The sequence below is a fragment of the Littorina saxatilis genome, linkage group LG10 (genome assembly GCF_037325665.1).
Source record: "Littorina saxatilis isolate snail1 linkage group LG10, US_GU_Lsax_2.0, whole genome shotgun sequence".
NCBI classification, from domain to species: domain Eukaryota; kingdom Metazoa; phylum Mollusca; class Gastropoda; order Littorinimorpha; family Littorinidae; genus Littorina; species Littorina saxatilis.
Genome location: NC_090254.1, coordinates 24,432,726 through 24,459,200, shown reverse-complemented (window position 1 = coordinate 24,459,200; position 26,475 = coordinate 24,432,726). Strand labels below are relative to the sequence as shown.

The following is a 26,475-nucleotide window of genomic DNA, read 5'->3' as shown; positions in this document are numbered from 1 at the left end:
AATTATGTCAGGAAATGCACCTGCACTGATTGCCTCGAATTTCAAAATAAATCATTATAGAAAATGTAACAAATTAATTACCCCAACTCCAAGAATTGACTTGTACAAGTCCAGTCTCTCATATTCTGGCGCACGTAAGTGGAACTCCATTCCTTAATATAATTGGTTACAAAACAATGACACATCATTAAAGGAACATTACATGCTGTTTCTCTTGCAAAACTTGTAAGAAATATTAGGCCAAAAAAAAAAATTGTCTGTTTAGGGTAACATGACCAAAAAAAGTAGGGTCGGTAGGTAGGTAGGTTTTTTTGTTTTTTTTGTTTTGTTTTTTTGTGTGTGTGTGTAAATGCTATGTTGGCTGAACATTCACTTCTTATATTTGATGAATACATGTTTCAAAACTAACGTATAAATAAAACAGAGAGAAAGGGAGAGAAAGAAACGCCAAATGTCTCTTTTTAGCATTTTTACCTCTTTTTTTTTCTTTTTTTTTTTTGAAATCAAAAAAAAGTTTTTGGGTCGGCGCCAAATCGATAGGGTCGGTCGGGTTACCCTAAACAGACAATTTTTTTTTTTTGGCCTTATCAAGCAGCTGGCAGAATATCACTGTACTTTCTGATTGCATTGAAAAACATGATTCTATACTAATGCACGAAGGACATTTTTTTTTACAAATAAATATTTCTTTGTTATATATAATTTTCAAGCATAGCTAAAGAATTAAAATGCATCTTGAAATGTCTTATTGATTGCTCGACATGTTAATTATGTTTATGTAATTTGTACTGTAGTTAACTTCACTTCTATTCTTCTTGTTATATATTGTGTTACCCCTCAATGGGCGAGGGCCGGATGAAAAAAACCATGTATACATTGTTTATTCTGTCACCCTCAATATATACATTTCCATTCAATTCAATTCTCTCTTTTATTTGAATAATTCTTCAACATACCATTGTATGAACACGAACAGACGACCCCCGGGATACCAGCACAGATAGCCTAAAGGAAAGTCCAGATGTGACAAGTCTACCGAGAAGACAAATTACAGTCAATACCAAGAGGTTGTCTACCTTTATCACAAACCGGCAACATTTTGGTCAAGGTATCAAGTCAGCGAGTGGAAACAACTCGCGACAGTCATAATAATGCCGTAATCCAACAACGCATTCACGTGAAGAGATAGAGAGAGGCGCTTTCTCCATCCTGAAAAGATAAGATAGGTAATGCTTTATTGACGAGGGAAATGAGGGAACAATGGTACCAACTAACTCATTCACTGAATGACAATTAAGTAGAAGTGCAATGCCAATTAAGGCACTGCATACCCCCAACGAAGGACAAATCCGCTCAGTCTCTCTCTCTCTCTCTCTCTCTCTCTCTCTCTCTCTCTCTCTCTCTCTCTCTCTCTCTCTCTCTCTCTCTCTCTCTCTCTCTCTCTCTCTCTCTCTCTCTCTCGCTCTCTCGCTCTCTCTCTCTCTCTGACAGATTGTAAGACTAGGCGTGAGCCTAAAATCTCCATCCTTGAGTAATAAAGTTCGTTCGTTCGTTCGTTTGTTCGTCAGTTCGGCTCTCTCTCTCTCTCTCTCTCTCTCTCTCCCTCTCTCTCTCTCTCTCTCTCTCTCTCTCTTACACACACACACACTGACACACACATACACACACACACACACAAACACACACACACACACAAACACACACACACAAACACATACACACACACATATCGGCATGAACAGAAAGAGAAAGTAGCGATTTTGTGTGCGAAACTAAACGAAGGCAGCTTTTCAGCGGAAATACTGCTCGTCTCTTTATTTCCGGTTCTAGAATCTGAAAGAGCGAGTGATGTTGATGTCTGCTTTCCACTGATGATTGTGAATGAAATTTTAAGATGAATGTTTCAATTTTTGTTACCAAGCTAGCACTTTGTGTTGGTCTCCTTGCCTTGGTGCTTGCAGAAGATCTTTATGCTGTCTTAAACGTCGAAAAAAGTGCTTCAACTCAAGAAATTAAAGCAGCTTACAAGCGGCTTGCTAGACAATGGTAAGAATGAAAAATTAAAAGCGTGTATTTTTATGATGATCCAATTAGTACTGACTATGTTTCGTTAATGGTAAGGATTAAAGCATGTGAATTAGGATTATTCAGTGTGTTACTGTGTAAAGATGTAGCATGTACATTTTAGGTACAGTACATGAGTGCAGCGCTGAAAGTCCACGAAATGAGGCACTTGCCTTTGGCTAGTACTTCTCATAATTTACTAGCCAGAGAGCGAATTTTTGTATATTTGGTTCAGCAACTTTACTTGCATTTGGCGAGTAGATTTACATTTCTACTCGCCATTTACATGTTTCTACTCGCCATGGTGAGTAAAATACTCGCCACTTTCAGGCCTGGAGTGTAAAGACACTGCTCGTATCATCGTAGTGTAGGATGTTCCTGCACTGGTAGTGGTAGTGGCACTGGTAGTGGTAGTGGCAGTTCTGTATCACCGAATCGTATCATATGACGTTGGTTGTGTTCTGTTACTTACTTATACTAGTTATAGTGTCACAGATGAAACCAAATGAAATATACACGAACAGACTCTTAGTGATGTATTTTTCGTTATGTCTAGTGAGGACTTTCTCATTTCTTTTAATCATGAATGAGGTTTGTCATACTCATAGTATCATACTCATAGTATCATACTCATAGTCATACTCATAAAACATGTTTTAGAATTGTGTGCATGTGCACTGACCTAGTACGTACAGTACTACAGTACATGTCTCCTCTTAGCCCTATATTCAAGACCTCATGCATGTTCTACAACTATTCATTTTTTTCCATATCATTATCAACGCTTGTGAATATGAATTGAGGTCTGTTGTTTCTAAACTTGAGCGGCAATTTTTGAGTGGAAATGGAGGTCTGGGGGGCAGTCTCAGACACACGTTTCTCAGCCATTCAAGAAAAAGAGCTAGTCTCAATGGTGTGTAAAGTTAGCAAGAAGAGCCTAGACAGTGTTTTGGAGAGTACTGTATGTGTATCTCACAGTCAGTGACTCAAGTCCATACAGATCGTGCATCCTCACTTTTGGCAGAGGGTCCCGGGTGAAGAACGAGCTTAGTGGAGAGCATAATTAAGAATACGGTTGTACAGAATCTTGACTTAAGTAACTTTTGGTTAATAATGTGCTTGTGCAGTTGTATTTGAGGTTAGTTAATCGTGTATTTTTAATGGTTTTTCTTTTTTGCAGGCATCCAGACAAGAACAAATCCCCAGATGCCACCGATCATTTCACAAAAATAAATGAAGCGTATGAGGTATGTATTCAAATGTTTTATTCAGATTAGCTTTGGGTAAAACTAAAAGAGGTATGTGTTTAAACTTTAATTAATTGAATTTATGCAAACCTTTTTTTTTTACAAGTAACTGGAACAGTCATTCTGCCATTTTGTTAAAAAGGATTGCATTGCGTTGAGTGGTAGTGTAAACATGGCGACTCCAACTAAACAACGAAACTTTTGACGCTAGAAGATATATATATGAGGCTGTGCCAAAAGGTGCTCTGGGAGACCCCTGTCAAATTTGCACATTGATATTTTGTTTTGTAATCATACATTTTTCCTGATTTAGCCTCACTTAGCTTAAAAGTATATCAAAGATACAACATGCACAACATTAAGGTGCATGTTGGTCTTTGAAAGGGTTAAAATACAAAATAATTACAAGATTCAGGTCCGAATGTTGATCCGGAAGTGGGGACATTTTAGGGGACCCACAAACAACGATTTCTTGTTTTTTATCTTTCAAGTTGAGAGTCATTTTTTTGTAGATGGGTGAAAGAGGAGAGATTCAGCTTTTTAATCAATGTAAAAAGCAGAACAAAATTCTTCCCGAAATGTGTGAAAAACGGTTTTTTTAAAAGCTGTTACGATCGTAACCTATCATGTCAGATGTCACACCAGCAGAAAAGGTTGACGGCAGTGATTTGCTCCAGAAATCTCTCTAGAAGAACACAGAAACAAGTGCTGCAATCTTAGTTTGACGTTTAGCAACGGTGAAAACAGCACTGATTGTTGTATATATTTTATATCAGGCATGTTTTTTACGGAGTAACTTCGTCATGTCAGAGTGTTTCGATCGAACATTTAATAATTCTGGCCGCGATTTTACTTCTACCGGATGTTTGTCGCATCGCAGTAAAAAGACATTCCTTCCCACAATGCCTTTCGCGCACTTTTCCCTCCAAGATGGCGTCGATAACACGCAGCGGTAAGTATCAGTTCCATGTCAGCTTTTTCTTGTAAGTTGCGGTCAACAGAAAGTTCAACCCGAAAGAAAAAAAAAATACTGAGTGAAAGTTCGAAACCTAAAATAACCTTTGGAACCGTGTTAAACAGTTTACACGGCTATCATATGCAGGAAACAAACTCAAAAATAACAAAGACTGCCTCAAAAGTGTTAAGTCAGGCTTCGATCGAAACTCCTGACACAGATATCAAACTGTCAACCGAAACTTTGACACGGCTTCGCTCGTGTCATGTGGGAACGTTTGGCTCTGGCCTTCATCAGTCAGCACGATATGAGCTAAAAACGGATCAAAATGTCCCTTTCTTTCCACAAACGGGCTAAGTTTGCGATTCCCACCATTACTCTGGCAAAACTGCTAAATTTACATACATGTCGGATGCAACACATGACATCAGAAAAAATTTGTGTCCATTCTAAAAATGTTACCTCCGACAGATGAATGGTATGGCTGGCAATCTTTTCTCCAGGCATGATCAATGTTATTGTTTCTGACAGCAATGAAAGGACTTCACCAAATGAATAAACTTGGTTTTTGATCAAAACTGTGCTTTGCTGTTCTTGAATTCAAACTGCTAGTAATTGCTATCTGTCGGATGCAACACATGACATCATCATTGCACTATATTGTGTTCAGTTTCTATCAGCAATCAGTACATTTTAGTTTAAACACCTGCTACATGGTTATATATAAATGATACAAGTAAAAATTTGCTCAAATGATATAGGTTTACTTGTCTTTCATGTCCATTGTTACATCCGACAGATTCCCAAAAATTACGATTACACATCATTTTCTCAAAGTCGCTTTACTGAGTTATCTTTTTAAGACTGGAATTGTATGTCCAAATGACTATTCTTTCACATTGTGTAAGTGTTGAAATGATACTGTTACTTTTATTTTCTTATAAAATGTCCCCCTCTGACAGAGCACCTTTTGGCACAGCCTCATATATATATATTGTAAGTGACTAAGTCACAGAGAGAAGCAACAAAGGTGAAAGAGCGATAGGAATCACAAAAGGTTTGGGAGTGTGGAAAACACTGATTCAATCAATAATCTTCTTCTTCTTCTGCGTTCGACGGTTGTGTCTAGGGTCGTAGTTCCGCTGCTGTCGTGAACTGGAACGTCGCTTTCAGGTCTTTTGAAGTTCCCCAGAGCTTGGTCTCCAGTGTAGCTCCTTCTGGAATCAATAATCAAAGACTAGGACTAGGAGTCTTTTCGCAACAAGTGGGAAAGCAAAGAAAGCTGTGACAGAAAACGTTCAAAAAGGAGTAGCAGTAGTGAAACTCTACCCTCAGAATCAGATTCCCAATAAAGACCAGGGATGGCGTCGGACATCGGACATAGACCAATCAAAAGGCTCAAATATCCGATTCACATAGCCACATGGTGGTCAAATGTCCTATCGTTTTCAACTGAGCGCAGTCATTGTCCGATAAGAACTCCATTCCTTCGGACAGCGCGTTATTTGATAATTTTCCTTTCATGATAAAAATCTTTAACAAGAAATTCCTCCGAGGTAGGAAAAACACCCCCGTTGGTCAAAGGGAAATAACCATTCTCACTGCCACCAACTGAGAAGGTTATTTCCCTTTGACCATTAATATGTCCCGCTATAAGTCCTTGTAGAATCTTAATCCACCAATAACTCCCTAACCGTGTGTTTGACTGGTCCCAATTTTTGTAAGGACCGTCTCAGGAATGTATAGAACCTGTTCACCAAGTTTGGTGACGATCGGTTTGTTCATTCTTGAGATCTATATGCGAACACAAACACACACCCAAACAAACAAACAAACACATCGAGCGAAACCTATACACACCCCTATACCGGGGGTGTAAAAAGCGACCGAGCGCGCTATCGTACAGGTGCACTGAAGTTGTGCAGTGCAGATCTTGCGTTTTCCGAACCGTTTGCGGTATGAGCCGTTTGCGTACACCCGTCTACAGCACACTAAAGTAAGGAGTACGGGAGACAACGCCAAGTGACTAAGTGTCGCGTCTGCTTTAATTTGCTTTCGGTTAGAGATGAAGCGCACGGCACTGAATTATGCCACCGAAAAAAAACTAAAGCCTGCCAAAGAACAGCTAAAGCTGAGCACGTTTGGTGTTTCAACGGCATCGTGTGTTACACGACTAGTATCATCATTCTGGAAAATAACAGTGCCAAAGAGTGTCGCCGCTGAAACCTCCACAATCACGGAAAGTAAAGTTTCATCACTCGTAGATGGTGTCGGTACAGCAGGAAATTCACACAAACGGTCTTTTAATAAGGTTAACTATATTTATGGCTGACACTGAGAAATGTTTTGTCGAATCTGTCAAGCAAAAAGCTCTGTCAGGAAATCATGCAGTTTGTGTGCCAATCAAAGTAAGAGTGCTGACGTTTTTGATTGCTTTTTAGTTTGTTTGTTTCTTTTTTGTGTGTGTCCTGTTTGAAACAAAAGGAATAAAACATACGCACACAATGTTGGTGCATATTCTGATATGTGTGTGTGTGCACTTGATTTTGTGTTTTGCACAAAATTATAATGTCCTATTAAAATGTCTGAAAGCAGTCAAATGTCCTATTGATACCAAAGAGCTCAGGACATTTGGCCTATAGGTATGAATTTGTGGCAAGTTTACAACCGATTTGTTCTGGACATTTTCAAGGTCGTTAGTCAGAGATTTTACTGTACTAGTAGAATATTACTATGAACAGACTCATTTTACTTGCAGACATTGGGCGACGCTGAAAGGCGGCGTGACTACGACAATTATGGTTACACCACAGCACAGGGTAGAGCCCAAAGACGTCATCCAGAATCTGGTTTTCCATTTGACGAATTCTTCGGAGGCGGAGGGTTTGGATTTGGGGGAGGATTTGGTCGTCAAGCGGAATCTATCATCGACAAGCATATGGCTACCCTGAGGTGAGACTAGACAGTAGACTCCAGACTCAAAAATGTTACTCTCCTTATTAAAAAACAAGTCGTGTAAGGCGAAAATACAATATTTAGTCAAGTAGCTGTCGAACTCACAGAATGAAACTGAACGCAATGCCATTTTTCAGCAAGACCGTATACTCGTAGCATCGTCAGTCCACCGCTCATGGCAAAGGCAGTGAAATTGACAAGAAGAGCGGGGTAGTAGTTGCGCTAAGAAGGATAGCATGCTTTTCTGTACCTCTCTTTGTTTTAACTTTCTGAGCGTGTTTTTAATCCAAACATATATCATATCTATATGTTTTTGGAATCAGGAACCGACAAGGAATACGATGAAAGTGGTTTTAAATTGATTTGGACAATTTAATTTTGATAATAATTTTTATATATTTAATTTTCAGAGCTTGTTTTTAATCCGAATATAACATATTTATATGTTTTTGGAATCAGCAAATGATGGAGAATAAGATAAACGTAAATTTGGATCGTTTTATAAATTTTTATTTTTTTTTACAATTTTCAGATTTTTAATGACCAAAGTCATTAATTAATTTTTAAGCCACCAAGCTGAAATGCAATACCAAAGTCCGGGCTTTGTCGAAGATTACTTGACCAAAATTTCAACCAATTTGGTTGAAAAATGAGGGCGTGACAGTGCCGCCTCAACTTTCACGAAAAGCCGGATATGACGTCATCAAAGACATTTATCAAAAAAATGAAAAAAACGTTCGGGGATATCATAATCAGGAACTTTCATGTCAAATTTCATAAAGATCGGTCCAGTAGTTTAGTCTGAATCGCTCTACACACACACACACACAGACACACAGACACACGCACATACACCACGACCCTCGTTTCGATTCCCCCTCGATGTTAAAATATTTAGTCAAAACTTGACTAAATATAAAAACAATGTCCCGGAAAGCGGCGTATGGGTGCCTGAATGTCGGGGTAAAAGCGGTCATACATGTAAAAACCCACTCGTGCAAATCCATGAGTGATCGTGGGGGTTTCCGCCCATGAACGAAGAAGAAGAAGAAGATGAATAAAAACAAAGAAAATATTTGGTACAGTTGTACCTTCACCGAAAAGACACCCCTGCGAACAGTTGAAAACATTGCAGGTGGCCAGTCATTACACATATATATTTTGGTCAAGATATTAGACAAAAGGACTCTAGAAGGTGTCATTTCATGGGAGGTGTCGACTCGTCAGTGGGGCCTCACATCACAGGTACCACTGTATTACTATTAGTATTATTTTTCTTTGATAGTACATGCAATTTACTGAAATGTTAAAATATGAATGACAACACGATCTAACTCTAAGCAATTTTCAGTTTTTCAAGAACAGTGGTATCTGCAGGGGTCGACACTAACTTATTTGGCCTGGGGCCACACTGGCCCCAGAGATGGAAATTGCTGGGGCGGAAAAAAAAAATCTGGGGCCCACTCTCAGTATTCACGTGCGGCAATGCATTGTCTGTTTTTCTTCATCGTACTGAAGCCAGGGAAATTCTTTCAACCATTTGACATTGAAATTACGACAGCGCTTCGCGCTTTTGGCTGCATCGGTCTCCTTTTTTCGTTTCTCTCCACCCTGTTCTTCATCTTCATTTCCATGTCTTTTTACACCAGGGATGTGTCGCCACATTTTGCGTTTGGCATTTGAAGGCGATACTTATCTCTCACGCTAAAGAGCGCAATCTGGGAGTTATTTCCCTTACGACATTGTCCTTTGACGATTTGAATGTGTTTTTTTCTTGACTGCGGCATTGATCGTAACGCAAATTTCAGTGACGACTTTGGCGATTTTTAGTGATTGGCTCTGCTGGCATTAGAATTTTCGGTTTGTCATTGTTGGAATTTATCCTGGGGCGGAGTGGGCCCCAAGCTTCGGCAATGTTTGGGGCGGAACACAAAACTCTGGGGCGTTCCGCCCCCCGCCCCCGCTAGTGTCGAACCCTGTATCTGTAATGAACATGTATTCTTTTTCTTCAGAGGGCATAAGGAAATAAAGTAATGGATTTGGGTTTTTTTATGTGCGTTTTATTGTTTGATTAGTTGTTTGTTACCTTTTTCAGAGCACTTTTCCTGTGCTTGTCTGCCAGAAAAGTCAAAATGTATTATTGTTAGTATTTTGACTTGGTAGTTGTACTTTCATATAATAACAGTGGATTTACTGAATCCCTGAAATGTACTTTCTTCAGGAACTTTGAATCAAAACTTCAGCCGGAGAGTCATCAAACGCCATGTTTTCTGTATGCCTTTGGGAACTTCTGCTTCAACTGCATGCGCATGGAACACCTGCTGGAAAAAATCTTTGAAGAAGTGGAGAGTGTCGGTAAGTTAGAGTTTGTGCACACCGGTCCAGCAATGTTGTTTGGTCACAAATTGGTGTCTACAGTTGGCAAAATACAGATATATATCTTTGAAATTGCAAATGAAAAGAGTCTGTTATCCACTGTGTTTTATGTAAACACTACTGTTGTGAGGTACTTGTAGTTAGACTCGGTCAGCACACAGAAAAACGTGAGCAAGACAAAGGTCTTAAATACATTTTTGAAACAGAATAAAAGTGTTTTTTGGTGAAGGGGAGCAATAAACGTACTCATGTTTAACTCTATTTCTTCTCATGAAAAAAGCAGTTCTAACCTGATGGGACACATTGGCAATAGCATTTAATAGCATTAAATGACACAGTTCATTTGAATGGCTATTTAGCTTGTGTAAACCACACACCAGTTTTCGTGGTTTATGTAACCCCTGAGCCATCGTGAACCCATGAGATCTACTTTCGGGGTTTTTCACAATTTAATGTTCAACTTTATTTTGTTTTGCCCCTGAAGGTCTCTGTAAAGTGACAATTAAAACATACTTCATGTTCATCTTTATTCACAAAAAGCAAACTGCATGTTCAACTTTATTTTGTTTTGCCCTTGAAGGTCTGTGTATAGCAACAATTCAAACATAATTCATGTTCATCTTTATTTTGATTTGCCCCTGAAGATCTGTGTATAGCAACAATTCAAACATACTTCATCAGTTCATCATCATGTTCAACTTTATTTTGTTTTGCCCCTGAAGATCTGTGTATAGCCACAATTCAAACATACTTCATGTTCATCTTTATTTTGATTTGCCCCTGAAGATCTGTGCATAGCCATAATTCAAACATACTTCATGTTCATCTTTATTTTGTTTTGCCCCTGAAGATCTGTGTATAGCGACAATTCAAACATACTTCATGTTCATATTTATTTTGTTTTGCCCCTGAAGATCTGTGTATAGCCATAATTCAAACATACTTCATCAGTTCATGTTCAACTTTATTTTGTTTTGCCCCTGAAGATCTGTGTATAGCGACAATTCAAACATACTTCATGTTCATCTTTATTTTGTTTTGCCCCTGAAGATCTGTGTATAGCCATAATTCAAACATACTTCATCAGTTCATGTTCAACTTTATTTTGTTTTGCCCCTGAAGATCTGTGTATAGCGACAATTCAAACATACTTCATCAGTTCATCATCATGTTCATCTTTATTTTGATTTGCCCCTGAAGGTCTGTGTATAGCGACAATTCACGTTCAGCGCTCGCCTGACCTTGCTAGTTATCTGCGCATTCACAACGTCCCTGAGGTGATGGGAATGGTCAACGGCAAGGTCACGCACCTGAAGGTCAACGTCATCAGCGTTCAGGGCCTGCGAGACTTTGTGCGCCAACTTTTCCCCAAAGATACATTGATCAGGGTGAGAAAGATATGGTTGTGTCATTGTCATTGTGTGAGTCTCTCTCTCTCTCTCTCTCTCTCTCTCTCTCTCTCTCTCTCTCTCTCTCTCTCTCTCTCTCTCTCTCTCTCTCTCTCTCTCTCTCTCTCTCTCTCTCTCTCTCTCTGTTATTTTAACCACAATTGTTAGGGGCTATGGCCTTAGACAATTAAAGATTTCTTCATGTTCTTGCAAAGGGAGAGAAAAAATAAAGTGTATCTCGATGTCGGGTAGAGAGACAGAGAATAATTAAAAAAGAGTCTCAAAGAGAGAGAGAGAGAGATTTAACAAAAGAGTTTCTAAAATGTGCGATAGAGACAAACAGAAAGCGATAAAACAGAATTTCAATGTGAGCATCTCTGCAAGTTTCTCATGTTGTGCGGCAAGTGCCTCAATCTTCCAAGCATTTTTGAGTCACTTGAGAAAAAGTGACTCTATGTAATCGGTCAGTGTTAGTCTGTCCGGCCGGCCGGCCGTCCGGCCGGCCGTCCGGCCGGCCGGCCGTAGACACCACCTTAACGTTGGACTTTTCTCGGAAACTATCAAAGCGATCGGGCTCATATTTTGTTTAGTCGTGACCTCCAATGACCTCTACACTTTAACGATGGTTTCGTTGACCTTTGACCTTTTTCAAGGTCACAGGTCAGCGTCAAAGGAAAAATTAGACATTTTATATCTTTGACAAAGTTCATCGGATGTGATTGAAACTTTGTAGGATTATTCTTTACATCAAAGTATTTACATCTGTAGCCTTTTACGAACGTTATCAGAAAAACAAGGGAGATAACTAGCCTTTTCTGTTCGGCAACACACAACTTAACGTTGGGCTTTTCTCGGAAACTATAAAAGTGACCGGGCTCAAATTTTATGTGAACGTGACTCATTGTGTTGTGAATAGCAATTTCTTCCTGTCCATCTGATGCCTCATATAATATTCAGAACTGCGAAAGTGACTCGATCGAGCGTTTGCTCTTCTTGTTTTCTTAGTAGGTCGATCAGTCTTAGTTTTCAATGACACATTTCTCTGTGTGCAGCTCAAGGATAGCGATGTTGACGCCTTCCTGCAGAAATGGCGCAATAACCAGATGACGGCCATCTTTTTCTCACCTCGCTCTGAACCGTCGGCCCGGTTCCTGGCCCCTGCCTTCTTCCACCGAGATCGTGTGGCCTTTGGGTACGTCTGCACCTCCACGGTGGAGGCTGAAGAACTGATGCTCAAATTCAACGTGAACAAGCGACGAGAAACCCTCCTGATGTTCAATGAGGAGACTACCTCTCCGGTTGCTACCATTAGCGTAAGTTATTCTAGACTTTTCTGCTCATTGTTTAATTGTTTTGAATTGGTCAAGATTACTTCCCCTGTTGCTAGTATGAGCGGAAGTTCTTCTACCATTAACGTGAGTTATTCTGGACTTTTGTGCTCATGGCTTCTTCGGAATTGGTCAAGACTATCTCCCTTGTTGCTACAACCATTAATGTAAGTTATGCAACCATTACCGAAGTTATACTAGACTACCACCCGCGGGTTAGGGGGAAGAATTTACCCGATGCTCCCCAGCATGTCGTAAGAGGCGACTAATGGATTCTGTTTCTCTTTTTACCCTTGTTAAGTGTTTCTTGTATGGAATATAGTCAATTTTTGTAAAGATTTTAGTCAAGCAGTATGTAAGAAATGTTAAGTCCTTTGTACTGGAAACTTGCATTCTCCCAGTAAGGTAATACATTGTACTACGTTGCAAGCCCCTGGAGCAAATTTTTGATTAGTGCTTTTGTGAACAAGAAACAATTGACAAGTGGCTCTATCCCATCTCCCCCCTTTCCCTGTCGCGATATAACCTTCGTGGTTGAAAACGACGTTAAACACCAAATAAAGAAAGAAAGAAAGAACTCTTCTGCTCATGGCTTCTTCGGAATTGGTCACCACTTATAACCTCCTCTGCTACCATTAGTGTATGGCACACAGTTGAACCTTTCTGTAATGTAGGGACCAACCAAACGTGTTAATTATACAATGCTGGTTTATAGATATAAATGAACCTAACCTGGTTACTGGTGTGTTTTTTTTATTTAAATGCTGGTTGCTTGAGAAAGGGGAATTATTAAGGGAAAACAAGTTGTTGGGGATCCTTTGGGTGGTCTTCGTAGGAAAATGGTCATTAGAGTATAGTTACTGTCATGTTGTTAGGGATCCTTTGGGTGGTCTTCGTGGGAAAATGGTCATTAGAGTATAGTTACTGTCATGTTGTTGGGGATCCTTTGGGTGGTCTTCATGGGAAAATGGTCATTAGAGTAAAGTTACTATCATGTTGTTGGGGATCCTTTGGGTGGTCTTCGTGGGAAAATGGTCATTAGAGTAAAGTTACTGTCATGTTGTTGGGGATCCTTTGGGTGGTCTTCGTGGGAAGATGGTCATTAGAGTAAAGTTACTGTCATGTTGTAAGATCACTGGATTTGTGATCCTCAGGTCAAGGGTACAGGGGTCAACTTAGTAATAATAATAATAATAATAATAATAATGGACATTTGCTATAGCGCATAATCATATATATGCTCACTGCGCTTTTCAATATTAATTTCTGCCATGTGAGGTGGAATTTTTTACACAATATATCACGCATTCACATTCACATCGGCCAGCAAACCTCAAGCCTATTAGGGCGAGCATTCACATTTCACGGCCTTTATTCCAAGTCACACGGGTATTTGGTGGACATTTTTATCTATGCCTATACAATTTTGCCAGGAAAGACCCTTTTGTCAATCGTGGGATCTTTAACGTGCACACCCCAATGTAGTGTACAACGAAGGGACCTCGGTTTTTCGTCTCATCCGAAAGACTAGCACTTGAACCCACCACCTAGGTTAGGAAAGGGGGGAGAAAATTGCTAACGCCCTGACCCAGGGTCGAACTCGCAACCTCTCGCTTCCAAGGCAAGTGCGATATAAATTGCATTAAAAAAAAAAAAAATTTTTTAAATGAAAATAAAAATCCCTGCGCTTAGAACTGTACCCACGGAATACGCGCGATATAAGCCTCATATTGATTGATTGATTGATAAATAAATGAAATGGAATTCAAGAATAGCAGAATCTTTGTTTCTGCAGATGCAGCAGCTGGAACGCAGTACCTTGGAAGAAGTGATCACAGGCAACCAGTTTCTTTTGCTGCCACGCCTTTCCTCACAGAGCGTCTTTGATGAGCTTTGTCCAAAGGAATCTAAGCTCAAACGCAGAAAGTGAGTTTGTTTTGTGGAGATTATATTATAACACTTGGTTTTCAGATGTCATGTAACGTCTGTAAATTAACCTCCATTTACGGCGGGGATGTAGCTCAGTCGGTAGCGCGCTGGATTTGTATCCAGTTGGCCGCTGTCAGCGTGAGTTCGTCCCCACGTTTGACGAGAGATTTATTTCTCAGAGTCAACTTTGTGTGCAGACTCTCCTCGGTGTCCGAACACCCCCGTGTGTACACGCAAGCACAAGACCACGAAAAAGATCCTGTAATCCATGTCAGAGTTCGGTGGGTTATAGAAACACGAAAATACCCAGCATGCTTCCTCCGAAAGCGGCGTATGGCAGGGTAAAAACGGTCATACGCGTAAAAGCTGTGGGAGTTTCAGCCCATGAACGAACAAACAAACAAACAACCTCCATTTAAAACTTGATTTCCTCAAATGTTTGGAGGTCTCAAAAGGAGGGTTTCACTGTATCATGTGGTGTCAGTAAGGCAACAAAAAAAAAATAGTCTGTTTACGGTAACATAGGCACAAACAAGTCGCGTAAGGCGAAAATACAACATTTAGTCAAGTAGCTGTCGAACTCACAGAATGAAACTGAACGCAACGCAACGCATCAAGACCGTATACTCGTAGCATCGTCACTCCACGGCCCGTGGCAAAGGCAGTGCCAGTGAAATTGACAAGAAGAGCGGGGTATTCGTTTCGCTGAGAAGGATAGCACGCTTTTCTGTACCTCTCTTCGTTTTAACTTTCTGAGCGTGTTTTTAATCCAAACATATCATATCTATATGTTTTTGGAATCAGGAACCGACAAGGAATAAGATGAAAGTGTTTTTAAATTGATTTCGAAGAAAAAAAAAGTGATAATAATTTTTATATATTTAATTTTCAGAGCTTGTTGTTAATCCAAATATAACATATTTATATGTTTTTGGAATCAGCAAATGATGGAGAATAAGATGTGGATCGTTTTATAAAAATTTTTTTTTTTTTACAATTTTCAGATTTTTAATGACCAAAGTCATTAATTAATTTTTAAGCCACCAAGCTGAAATGCAATACCAAAGTCCGTGCTTCGTCGAAGATTACTTGACCAAAATTTCAACCAATTTGGTTAAAAAATGATAGCGTGACAGTGCCGCCTCAACTTTCACGAAAAGCCGGATATGACGTCATCAAAGACATTTATAAAAAAAATGAAAAAAACGTGTGAGGATACCATACCCAGGAACTCTCATGTCAAATTTCATAAAGATCGGTCCAGTAGTTTAGTCTGAACCGCTCTACACACACACACACACAGACACACACACATACACCATGACCCTCGTCTCGATTCCCCCCTCTACGTTAAAACATTTAGTCAAAACTTGACTAAATGTAAAAATAGGGTCTGTAGGTTGGAATTTTTTTTAATTTTTTTTCCCCAAAAAAGATATGTTTAAGTTATTTTGCCAAAAGACAAAGACTTTTTTTTTCTCCAAATGCCAAAAAAACGTCTATGGTCGCACGAAAAAATAGGGTCGGTCGGGATACCGTAAACAGACTTTTTTTTGTTTGTTGGCTTAATAGCATCCAGAGTCCAAGGCTGGAGGTTACCATCAGGAATTAAGGAATTTGTAATTGAAAAAAAAGATTTCGTGATAGCTATCACTTGATTTTTTAAACATCCACAGGGTTACATTTTTTTTATAGTATAGAAACACTAGGCACCGGGCAAAGGTCTTTCCCACTTTGTCTCTAAGCAGGCTTTCTTGATTTTGAACATATTCGACTTCCATCCCAGACAGAATGAGGCAACAATCAGAAAGACCTTGAGTTTTCTGTTTTCTTGTTTGAGTGGCAGAACAAGATTGTTATGTTTATGGCATGCGCTAAAGGCACTGAAAGGCTGAAATAAGTACAGTGGACCCCCCCCCATTTAATGGAGATAAAGTCAGAGGTCATGAACAGAAAATCTGAAAATAAGGTCTGCGGGGGAGGGGTTGGGGGATAAACATTAATTGTAGGGTCATAAAAAGGGGGTACCGTATTCAGCTGATTCTGGTCTCTTCCTTCAGGCTGTGTGTGGCGCTGATAACCAACAAAATTGCCGAACATGATGCTGCCCGCGACCGATTCCGCCAATTTGCTCTCGGAGAGGGCATCCGGCTGCATCCAGAGCGAGTTCGCTTTGTCTACCTGTATGAAGAGGTGCAGAAAAAGGTGATGGAAGTGCTCACAAGAGGGAACACCACTCGCACCACTAACGTTCTGGAGGTATGTTAACTTATATCCCATTTATTTACTTAAACATGTAAACATATTAGTTTACTGATAAAGTGTTTTGATTTAAAAATGTACACATTTGACTGAGAAAAGAAAAGACCTATGAAGAAGGTTTGCTCCAAACCACACACGAAAAAAAAAAAAGAAAAAAAAAAAAGGCAAAAAATAATTGTAGTAGCAAACCTGCATGCAACTGAGGTTAAAAAAAAAAAAGAAGAAAAACAACAACTTATATCCCATTACCAGAGCTTACAATGCGGTATTTCCTAATGCATGTAGGACAGATGCTTCTTTTAACCTTCACCATGCTTCCTGGGTCGTGGACGACCCAAAGCCTCACAAAAGTGTCTGTATCTCTGTAACTGTGGGGAGTTTTTTTTTATCAGGATTTCATGTAATCCTCTAACACCATTAGGGCCCTACCATCAACCACTTTCTGAAGGATTCTCTTTGTAAACAAACAAATGAACAAAGAAGTATTTTGAACTGGGCAGTCCGGATGATCACGACCCACAAGAATTAAAGAAGGAATTTTCTATGTTTATCCCATTTCAGATGGCGTGGGTCATGTACGACCCATACTTTTTACGTTAAATCCTTATTCCTTCTTCTTCAGCGTTCTAGAATTTTCTGGTTGGTTACGTGAGAGCTTGTTTGCCCATTTGGGTTCCCCAAACTATACTCTGAGAGCATAGTCAGCTTCACTCAGCTTTCGTTGAGTAAGCATGCTGGGTATTTTCATGTTTCCATAACCCACCGAACTCTGACATGGATTACAGGATCTTTTCCGTGCGCACTTGGTCTTGTGCTTGCGTGTACACATGAAGGGGGTTAAGTCACTAGCAGGTCTGCACATAAGTTGACCTGGGAGATCGGAAAAATCTCCACTCTTAACCCACCAGGCGGCAGCAACCGGGATTCGAACTCCCGATTAGGAGGCCGACGTCCTACCACTGCGCCCGTCGAAATCCTTATTTAAAAGTATGGGTCGTACACGACCCACATCATCTGGACTGTGTAGTCCAAAGCATGATCCGGTGAAGATTAAAGACCTCCCCCTTAAAACAATCTCTGATTTTCTCCGATTTTAAAAGGGGTTACAAAACGTTGACCTAACCCCTCAATTCTTTTCCTGTTTAAGGTGGCCATCATATGGCCCCAAGACAAGAAGCGAGTGAACTACGAATTCCTGGAACAAGGCTGGAGTCTTGATGATGACGGTTTGGACATTTCTCGCGAGGCGCTGAGAAAACGTCTGACAGAATTGCTGGAAACTGACCACCTTTTACCCTACAAAGCCATCATGCCCGATTTCTACAACGAACACACACTGGTGAGCTCATTACTTGTGTAAGAAAGGTATTGTATGGACAGTGGGACCTCTTGCTGAAGGCACGTTTTACCCAAAAGAGCTGTCATGCCTGATTTCTATAATGAACACACACTGGTGAGTGAATTACAGTCGCACCTGACTATGATGACAACACCAAGTAACTGACCGGATTGGACAAATTTAATGCAAATTTCAGTTTTATTTTGGTGCACACGCACGCACGCGCACGCACGCACGCACGCACGCACGCACACACAAACACACACACAAACACACACACACACACACACACACACACACACACACACACACACACACACACACACACACACACACACACACACACACACACACACACACACACACACACATACATACATACATACATACATACATACATACATACCTTATTTCAGGGAATTTTACTTTGCTTCAGTGGAAGAGCTGGTGTGTGTGTGTGTGTGTGTGTGTGTGTGTGTGTGTGTGTGTGTGTGTGTGCTTGGTCTATTATGTTGGTCTGTTTGATTGGTTGATTGATTAAGCGATTGATTGTTTGATTGATTGATTAAAAAGGAAAACTAATATAGTACTTCAATGTTCTTGTTATAGAATTTGCTGACCAGGATCTTTTACAAGCTGTTGGACTGGTTAGACAGACTCTGGTTTTTCTTTGCTGGGTAAGTGCTGCCAGGGGTGGTGTGCATGAGAAAATGCCCTACTGGGTAGGATGTAATAGCACTGGTTGGACTGAGTGAAATCTTCCAACAAATCTCGAATTCAACAAATCTGATTGTGCGCTCGATTCTAATTCAGTCGGAATGTTTCTCATGCGCACCATCCCACGTACCTGCTAGCTTGTCTTTATTTTTCAGAGGGTGTTATTTTTGTTGTATCACACTACAGCAGACTTCCACTAACTCACGGTCTTTGGGGTTTCAAGATTTTTGATCGCGATATATTCGATTCGCGATGCAGTTTGGGGTCCAATTAAAGGGAAGAAACCGCGTTCTCTTCTGAGTCTGAGTCACAAAAAGCCTGTGAGCGTCACGTTGGCGTGTGTGCGTTTGCCGTGTGAGTGCATGTGTGTGTGTGCGTGCATGTGTGCACTGTGTGTGCGTGCATGTGTGTATGTGCGTGCGTGTGTGTGTGCGTGTGCGCACGCACGCCTGGCATGTGGTTGTGCTACAATGTTCATGTGTATGTGTTACTGCGTTTCTCGCAAGTGTGACGCTTCTGTTGGCAACTAAGTTCTCAAAAGATTAACTGCGATGACACGTTTTCTTTTATCAGCAGATGACGATTTCTTGTCTTTTTTCTCCGACTCATACGTCGTCACAAACTTGCTAGTTAATCAGACACAGACAGACACAGACGTACACTGTACGCGTATAGCGACTCACTGCTGCACACACACACACTAACTGACAATGAACAGAACGCAAGCCAAGGTGAATTACCACATTATTTTATTTCGTTTGGAAACGCAAGAAGCTGAAGCACTTCATGGCGCCTGTAAAAAATCCGGGGCGTCTAGCTGAGATTGCGATTAGTGAGACTCGAGTGTTAAATTGCATGCCTGACTAGATTGCAGAAGACTGAAGCGCAGTTTAAGCACTTGATTGGCGCCTGTGGCCACCCGGACCGTCTAGCAGAGATCGCAATTAGCTGGACTTGAGTGTTCAACTGCACACCTGACTGGCCATACTGACTGGTCAGACACTTAACCTCTATTGGCACGTGGCCAATTTGACGATACCGATCGTGGCATGAAAGTTCTTGACTGAGTGGGGCAAGTGCGCGTGAAAGGTTGTTTTTCTTTTGTTCGCAGGCCTTGGTCAACCCGTAATGTACACAACCTGAAAACACACACACACACGTAGAACACTATTTGGAGAGACTGAGGGAGAGAAAGAGAGAGAGACTGATAAGATGAAATGACAATTTACTGCATGATGAAAGGCCATCGGACCCAGAGAGAGATAGTGTGGTTATGATAGAAACATTTTTCAATGATCTGTACTATTTTTTGGCCTTTACGGGACTATTTTTTTTTTTAACCCCTTCACTGCCCACCCCGTATGTAATACGTGGTCATTTTTGGTTTGTCGTACGCCCATAACCGTGTCTCGTACGTGGGATTTGTGTCAACAACACTTCAGGACATTTCTGAAAACTAAATGGGAGGTAACCACTGTCCAAGTACTTGTAAGGGTTCTAAACACAGTTCTTTCCCATAGACCGTTCGGATAAGCTACTACCACGTGTTGACAACTCACCACTGTGCCAAGACATAGAACCGATCTATTAGTATTCACAATGGCGGCCAAAAGTCGTACCTCAACTCGTAGACCTGTTTTCAAGCGATACAGTGTTCTGGAAGCTCTACAAGAAGTGATTTATGGATTACCACACAGAAGAATACTTTTATGGGCTGTAATGTGAGTACCTGATGTTTGACACCAGTTTTAGCAGTGTTTTGTGTAGTTTTATGTGCTGCAATGTGTGTGTGTGTAAGTCCGGAAACTGTAATTTTTGACAAAAATGGTCATAATATCAATTTTTACTATAACAATCACAAACAAAGTCCAATGATCATGTCATCCTACAATAGCCAAGGGTATAAGCAAAACACATGCCAAAGATCTAAGAGATATCTCAATAAATGATCGAGCATTGAACAGATTAGTGAACCTACCGAAGAAAGCGAAATTTTGCCCTGGCGCACTGCAATACCAAAATGCTGTTATACTGTGGCAGTGAAGAGGTTAAAGGTCGGTCCTGTTTTTTTCGGGGTCCAAGAGGTTTCCGCGATATAGCCGAATTCGCGATTTAGTGGACCGCGAGTTAGTGGAAGTCTGCTGTACTTCTTTGCGGAGAATAACAAATGAATAGTGAATCTGCAAATACTTCAATTATATTTGCACATGTTATTGTGTTCACCATGTTGTTTATTCACAAATGTGTATGGAAGAAAGGGAGCAATGATCTCTTGCATTGAATAGAGAATTCAATAGGAACCAATAAAAAAAATTGCACGAAGCACTTTAGTGTCTCTTTTAGCAAGCTAGAGCAATCTGACACTTAAAAGTCTGTGTTAGTGACTAGTGACCAGAGACTGATGGTGTGTGTGTGTGTGTGTGTGTGTGTGTGTGTGTGTGTGTGTGTGGGTGTGTGGGTGGGTGGGTGGTGGTGTTGGGGAGGGTAGTTATTGCGTTTGTGACTCTGTGTGTGTGTGTGTGTGTGTGTGTGTGTATGTGTGTGTGTGTATGTGTGTGTGTGTGTGTGTGTGTGTGTGTGTGTGTGTGTGCATGTGTGTGTGTTTGGTGATGGGGAGGGTTGTTTGTGTGTGTGTGTGTGACTATGTCTTTATATATATATGTATGGATAGATGAGTGGCTGCTGCATTGCCAAGCTATATTCCTTGTGTTTTACAACACTGGGCGGAACAACTTCTTGTGGTCTTTACCTGGTCAATAATAATTCTGCACACTTGTAGTAATATGCCATTGGTGTGGCGTGCAGATATGAGGCCCAGACGTACTTCATGACGATCTTGATGATGGTAATGGTGGCCTTCATGGCTTTCATCGTCAAAAGAATGAACGACGCTGAAGAAGCCCAAATCCGCCATCAGATGAAGCCCGGCCAGAAACGCCCTCGGCCTCCATCCAGGTACATGTAATAATAAAAATATTGATAATGCATGATATTTATAAAGCGCTTTATATATAGAGTTAAACTCTGCTCAAAGCGCAGGTGAGGGGAGATACAGAAATGTAAATAAAATTCATGCCTTTCTCTTATTGTATTTATATAGCGCCTTATCCGAAGTTCAAAGCGCGTATGTCGTGTGAGATGGAATTTTTTTACACAATATATCACGCATTCACATCGGCCAGTAGATCAACAGCCTATAGGCGCTGCATCCACCTTTCACGACCTTTTTCCATGAACATGCTTGAAAAACGTTTCTGTGTGTCAGGATATTTTCTAGCGTAGCTTTTTTTTTTATTCTTAGACAACATACAGTCGAATTTGTGTGTAACCAGTAAAGTTTCATTTACTATGCTGTTTGTCTAGATTCACATATCACACATTTTCCAATTAAAAGACTGTTGGGTTTGCAACATCATGACTCGAAAAAAAAACGTGCAGTAAATGGCACACACATCATCTATTGATCAATCTTTTTGCAGCACACTAGACAACCAGACAATTAACCTGTACGAGCTTCGTTACGAGACTTTCAACAGCATTGATACAGGATTAGCTTAATATCAGCTTTGTTTGATCAAACCTGCCTTTACGACCCCTTCTCAAAAGTGACCCCTTGCCTACAACGACCACTACCATGTATCCATGACAAGCTATTCTCCTTTATATTTCCCCTTTCAATAGTGACCACAGGCCAAGATTGTGTGTGTGTGTGTGTGTGTGTGTGTGTGTGTGTGTGTGTGTGTGTGTGTGTGTGTGTATGCAGGCACATGCATGTGCCTTCCAGCAGGAATATACATGTGCTGCCGAAGTGTTGGTGTTGGTAAAGTTATGTTTCTTTAAGTGAAATAACGGCCACTTTGATCGTCCCATGGGTGTATGTTACAGACAGGTAATTTGACTGTATTTGCTTGATCGTTGGCCATTTTCCTGCAGCACACCTGACAACCAGACGATCCACCTGTACGAGCTTCGTTACGAGACCTTCAACAACCTGGTGAAAGAGGCAGACACCGGCCTGACGTTTGTCATTCTGGTCGACGAGGAATGCAAGAAGCAACTGCTGCACAAGTTTGCTGAGATTATGCAGCCTTACTCCAGGTGAGTTGTAGGCTGTAACTATTTGGAGAAGGAGAGTTGATTTCTTGTGCCAACGAACATGCATTTAACCCTTTCGCTGCCAATCAAAACTCCTGACTGCCAGGGAATATTGGAGTTCGGGGTGTAATAATTCACAAAAAATTCTAGCTCCAAACTGGCAGTAGGTAGAAAAGTAAAACCTATGTTATTTTTAAAAGAAATTCAACCAAGAATCTGTTTTTAGTATCTAATCATGGAAATAATGCACAAGTGCAGGACTGGTATACCCGTCCTAAGGCAGTCAAGGGGTTAAACGAACAAATTAGGATTTTCTGGCACATGTGTTCCTATTACCCAGCATGTAAGCACATTTTCTGTTGCTAAACCATCCCGGATGACAATTATGATGACTAAGAGTAATACCTAATATACTGGACTCGCAACGAAATATACAAACAAATGACAATGAACAACGTTTCGACCTAAAGGTCTTCAACAGGTTTAAAAAAAAAATGAAAACAACAATACAAATATCAAAACGACTTATCAGAGAAGATGGCGATGATGTCCTCCAAGCGCAGAAAAAGGGGGAAAGGGAGATAAATCAAAAAGAAAAATGAGCAATGAAAAATGAAACCAAAACGAAACAAATCAGAATTATGATGACACTAATGGGTAAAACAACACCGGGAATTGCAATAATGCAGGCAGCATTTGTACACCAGGGAAGTAATAGCATGTCAAACGTGTCACTTGAAAGAGTAGGCAGCAAGGCAATAAGTCATGATGAAAGATCAATGAACTTCCTGACAGCATAAAACAAACAAGTTGTATTGGTTATGTTGAAAAGGTTGTTGTTTAGAGATGACCATGTAATCCATCCCATGTAAGTGTCCAAGTAAAGGGCTGGTCTTATGTACCGTATTTGACGAACTACAAGCCGCGACTTTTTTTCAAACAAATTCGCATTGCGGCTTATAAAAAGATGCGGCTAAAACGTTACCTAAACTTGAATAGCATTCACCTAATGGAAGTCGCCGCGGATTTTCATTTCGCTCGATTAGCGATTACCGGTACTTTATTAGCTCTCTACTCAAGACTCGGCGCTTTTCTCTTTCTTTCGCGAATCTTCGTTTGTCAACAAGTCGTCGTGACAAGATAGCGTACAGAGAAACACCGGATGTATCAGGATCTCGCGCGCGCGAGATTTCGTTTTTTTGTGTCTCGCGATAGTTGGGGGAGCGAGAGCCGCCATGTTGTGTTTTCGTCTGCTCGAAATGTGCGCAAAAGTCGTAAATCATCCCAAAAAAGCTTATTCCGGGTGGGACTACATGTGTGTGTTGGTTACAAATTGTGTGTGTGTGTGATATTTTTCTTCAAACTTTTTCACTTTTCTTCTTTGTTTCACTTGTTTATTCTCGGAGCCGATTTCGCCAAATACCGTACTTTCGTTTGCCCGGTTGTTTTGATTGATTGACACGATCTGATTATATTTTTTTCGACGGCGGCTAATATAGTGACGCGGCCTATACGTGGCTCGTCCCAATTGTTTTGTTGAAAGTTGGGGGTGCGGCTTATAAAACGGTGCGTCTTGTAATCCGTCAAATACGGTACGTGTCCAAGTGGAGGGAGATCTTATAAAAGACGTGGGGCGGTGAGCCGTACAACGATGAGCCGTACTGTTTTCACTACCGGCACGGTTGGCCTAGTGGTAAGGCGTCCACCCCGTGATCGGGAGGTCGTGGGTTCGAACCCCACGGCCGGGTCACACCTAAGACTTTAAAATTGGCAATCTAGTGGCTGCTCCGCCTGGCGTCTGGCATTATGGGGTTAGTGCTAGGACGGGTTGGTCCGGTGTCAGAATAATGTGACTGGGTGAGCCACGAAGCCTGTGCTGCGACTTCTGTCTTGTGTGTGGCGCACGTTATATGTCAAAGCAGCACCGCCCTGATGTGGCCCTTCGTGGTCGGCTGGGCGTTAAGCAAACAAACAAACAAACAAACAAACTGTTTTCACGAGAAGGAGTGTGTTTTTAATGTACCAGTGTTGGGGACAACACACTTTCGAGAACACACACACGCACATATCGATACCAAATACAAAAAAAAGCTGTCACGGTATGACATGAATGGGATCAGAAAAAGAAAATGTGACAAATATAAAGTGCTTATAGAGGTACACTAATTTAGTGGAACTCTGACCTTTAAGATCCCAAATCACCACCCAACCCCTCACTCAAACACCCCAAATTTCCTGATGATTTTCTGTACAGAACTCTCTTTCTAAGACCCTGACATTTAGGCAGTCGTACTGCCATTCCGTGGATGCATTGTTCTGTTGGTGTGTTGCAGGTACAGCGCTCTGACGTTCGGCTTCCTGCAACTGGAGTACTACATCTCGTGGTACCAGCATCTCCTGGAGCAGTCCATGAGCTTCAAGGTCAAGCTCAGCTCTATCAACATCAGGAACTGTATCGGCACCGTCATAGCTCTCAACGGATACCGCAAGTAAGGCCGGAGATAATTGCTGAACCGTATATGGAGAGTGTGTTGTGAATGGCACAAGTGACAAGTAAGGAGATAGTTGCTGAGCCGTATATGGAGAGCGTGTTGTTAATGGCACAAGTGACAAGTAAGGAGATAGTTGCTGAGCCTTTTATGGAGAGTGTGTTGTTATTGGCACAAGTGACAAGTAAGGAGATAGTTGCTGAGCCTTTTATGGAGAGTGTGTTGTTATTGGCACAAAGTGGAACCCCCGCCCCCCCTATGAGTATATTGATAGTGGGAGCGATCACCACTTCATGTGGATTCAGATTTGCATCGCTGATTCAGTCGAGGCCAAAGTCGGGACTCGAAAACTTTGTGAACATACACAGGGTTCGTACAGGTGCTTGAAATCCTTGAAAGTACTTGAATGGGGGTATAAAAACCAGCGAGTGTTTCATTGCAAGGTTTGAAGGTAAGAGGGTGCTTGATTTTCTCTTCAGGTCTTGAATAACCTTGAAAAGTCCTTGAATTTTAGAACAAAACATCTGTATGAACCCTGCATACATAATTCTAATGTCTGCCATTTTAAAACTTCTTTTCTTTTTTTGACAATAATTATGATTTCTGTTTCATCAGGTATTACTACATGTACCATCCTCGCAACGCACAGAAATGGATCCGGAAACAGAACCAAGTTGGGCAGGCGATGGGGTTCATGGATTCCGATTCTGATTCTGGCAACGAAGCGACAAAGAACGAACAAAGTGACAGAATGGATGAAAGAATATTTGTGAACGAAGTTTTGTCAGGGTTATCGTTATGGATGGATCGTATATTTGATGGATCCGTCAAGAAAGTTCGCATAGATTACTGGCCAGAAATGGCGCAGTGATGACTTTTTCGAGTGTTTGTTAGATTTGTTTACATAGGACTGCAGCTGTGAGATTCAGGGTCTGTTTGTATTTTGAAGGCCTGAAGTTGTGTTGTTGTCTGTAGTGGGTGTGTTTCTGTGTTGTTGTTTTGTATGTGTGTGTGTGTGTGGGGGGGGGGTTGTTAATGTGAGTAAGTTCAACATTTTAAGAAAACATAACATTATTAACACCAACACTTAGGCAGCACATTGTCATATATTATTTCTGGCAGTGGTAGGCACATGCATGTGCTTGCATACACACAGACACGTGCACTTATGGCGTTATGCACACACACACACACACTAACTTTGCCTGAAGTAATGCATTGCAGAGGCAGAGGAATTCATTCCTCTGTCAGAAATTAGATACACACTGCATTGGTCACAGAACAAAAACACCACACACACACACACACTCACAAAAAAGCAATTCACACAC

General features: G+C 40.9%; 1 protein-coding gene across 1 annotated transcript; it reads left to right on the top strand.

The window, feature by feature from the left end:
* The first annotated feature begins 1,832 nt into the window (after nt 1–1,832).
* On the top strand, nt 1,833–26,044 carry LOC138978458 (dnaJ homolog subfamily C member 16-like). The gene is made up of 14 exons (XM_070351201.1): nt 1,833–2,046; nt 3,245–3,311; nt 7,025–7,218; nt 9,443–9,576; nt 10,798–10,985; nt 12,038–12,298; nt 14,109–14,239; nt 16,303–16,501; nt 17,652–17,843; nt 18,453–18,520; nt 21,366–21,515; nt 22,494–22,658; nt 24,989–25,144; nt 25,760–26,044. The coding sequence occupies exons 1-14, from the start codon at nt 1,895–1,897 to the stop codon at nt 26,013–26,015; spliced, it is 2,313 nt and encodes a 770-aa protein (XP_070207302.1). The 5' UTR covers nt 1,833–1,894; the 3' UTR covers nt 26,016–26,044.
* Nucleotides 26,045–26,475: the final 431 nt, after the last annotated feature.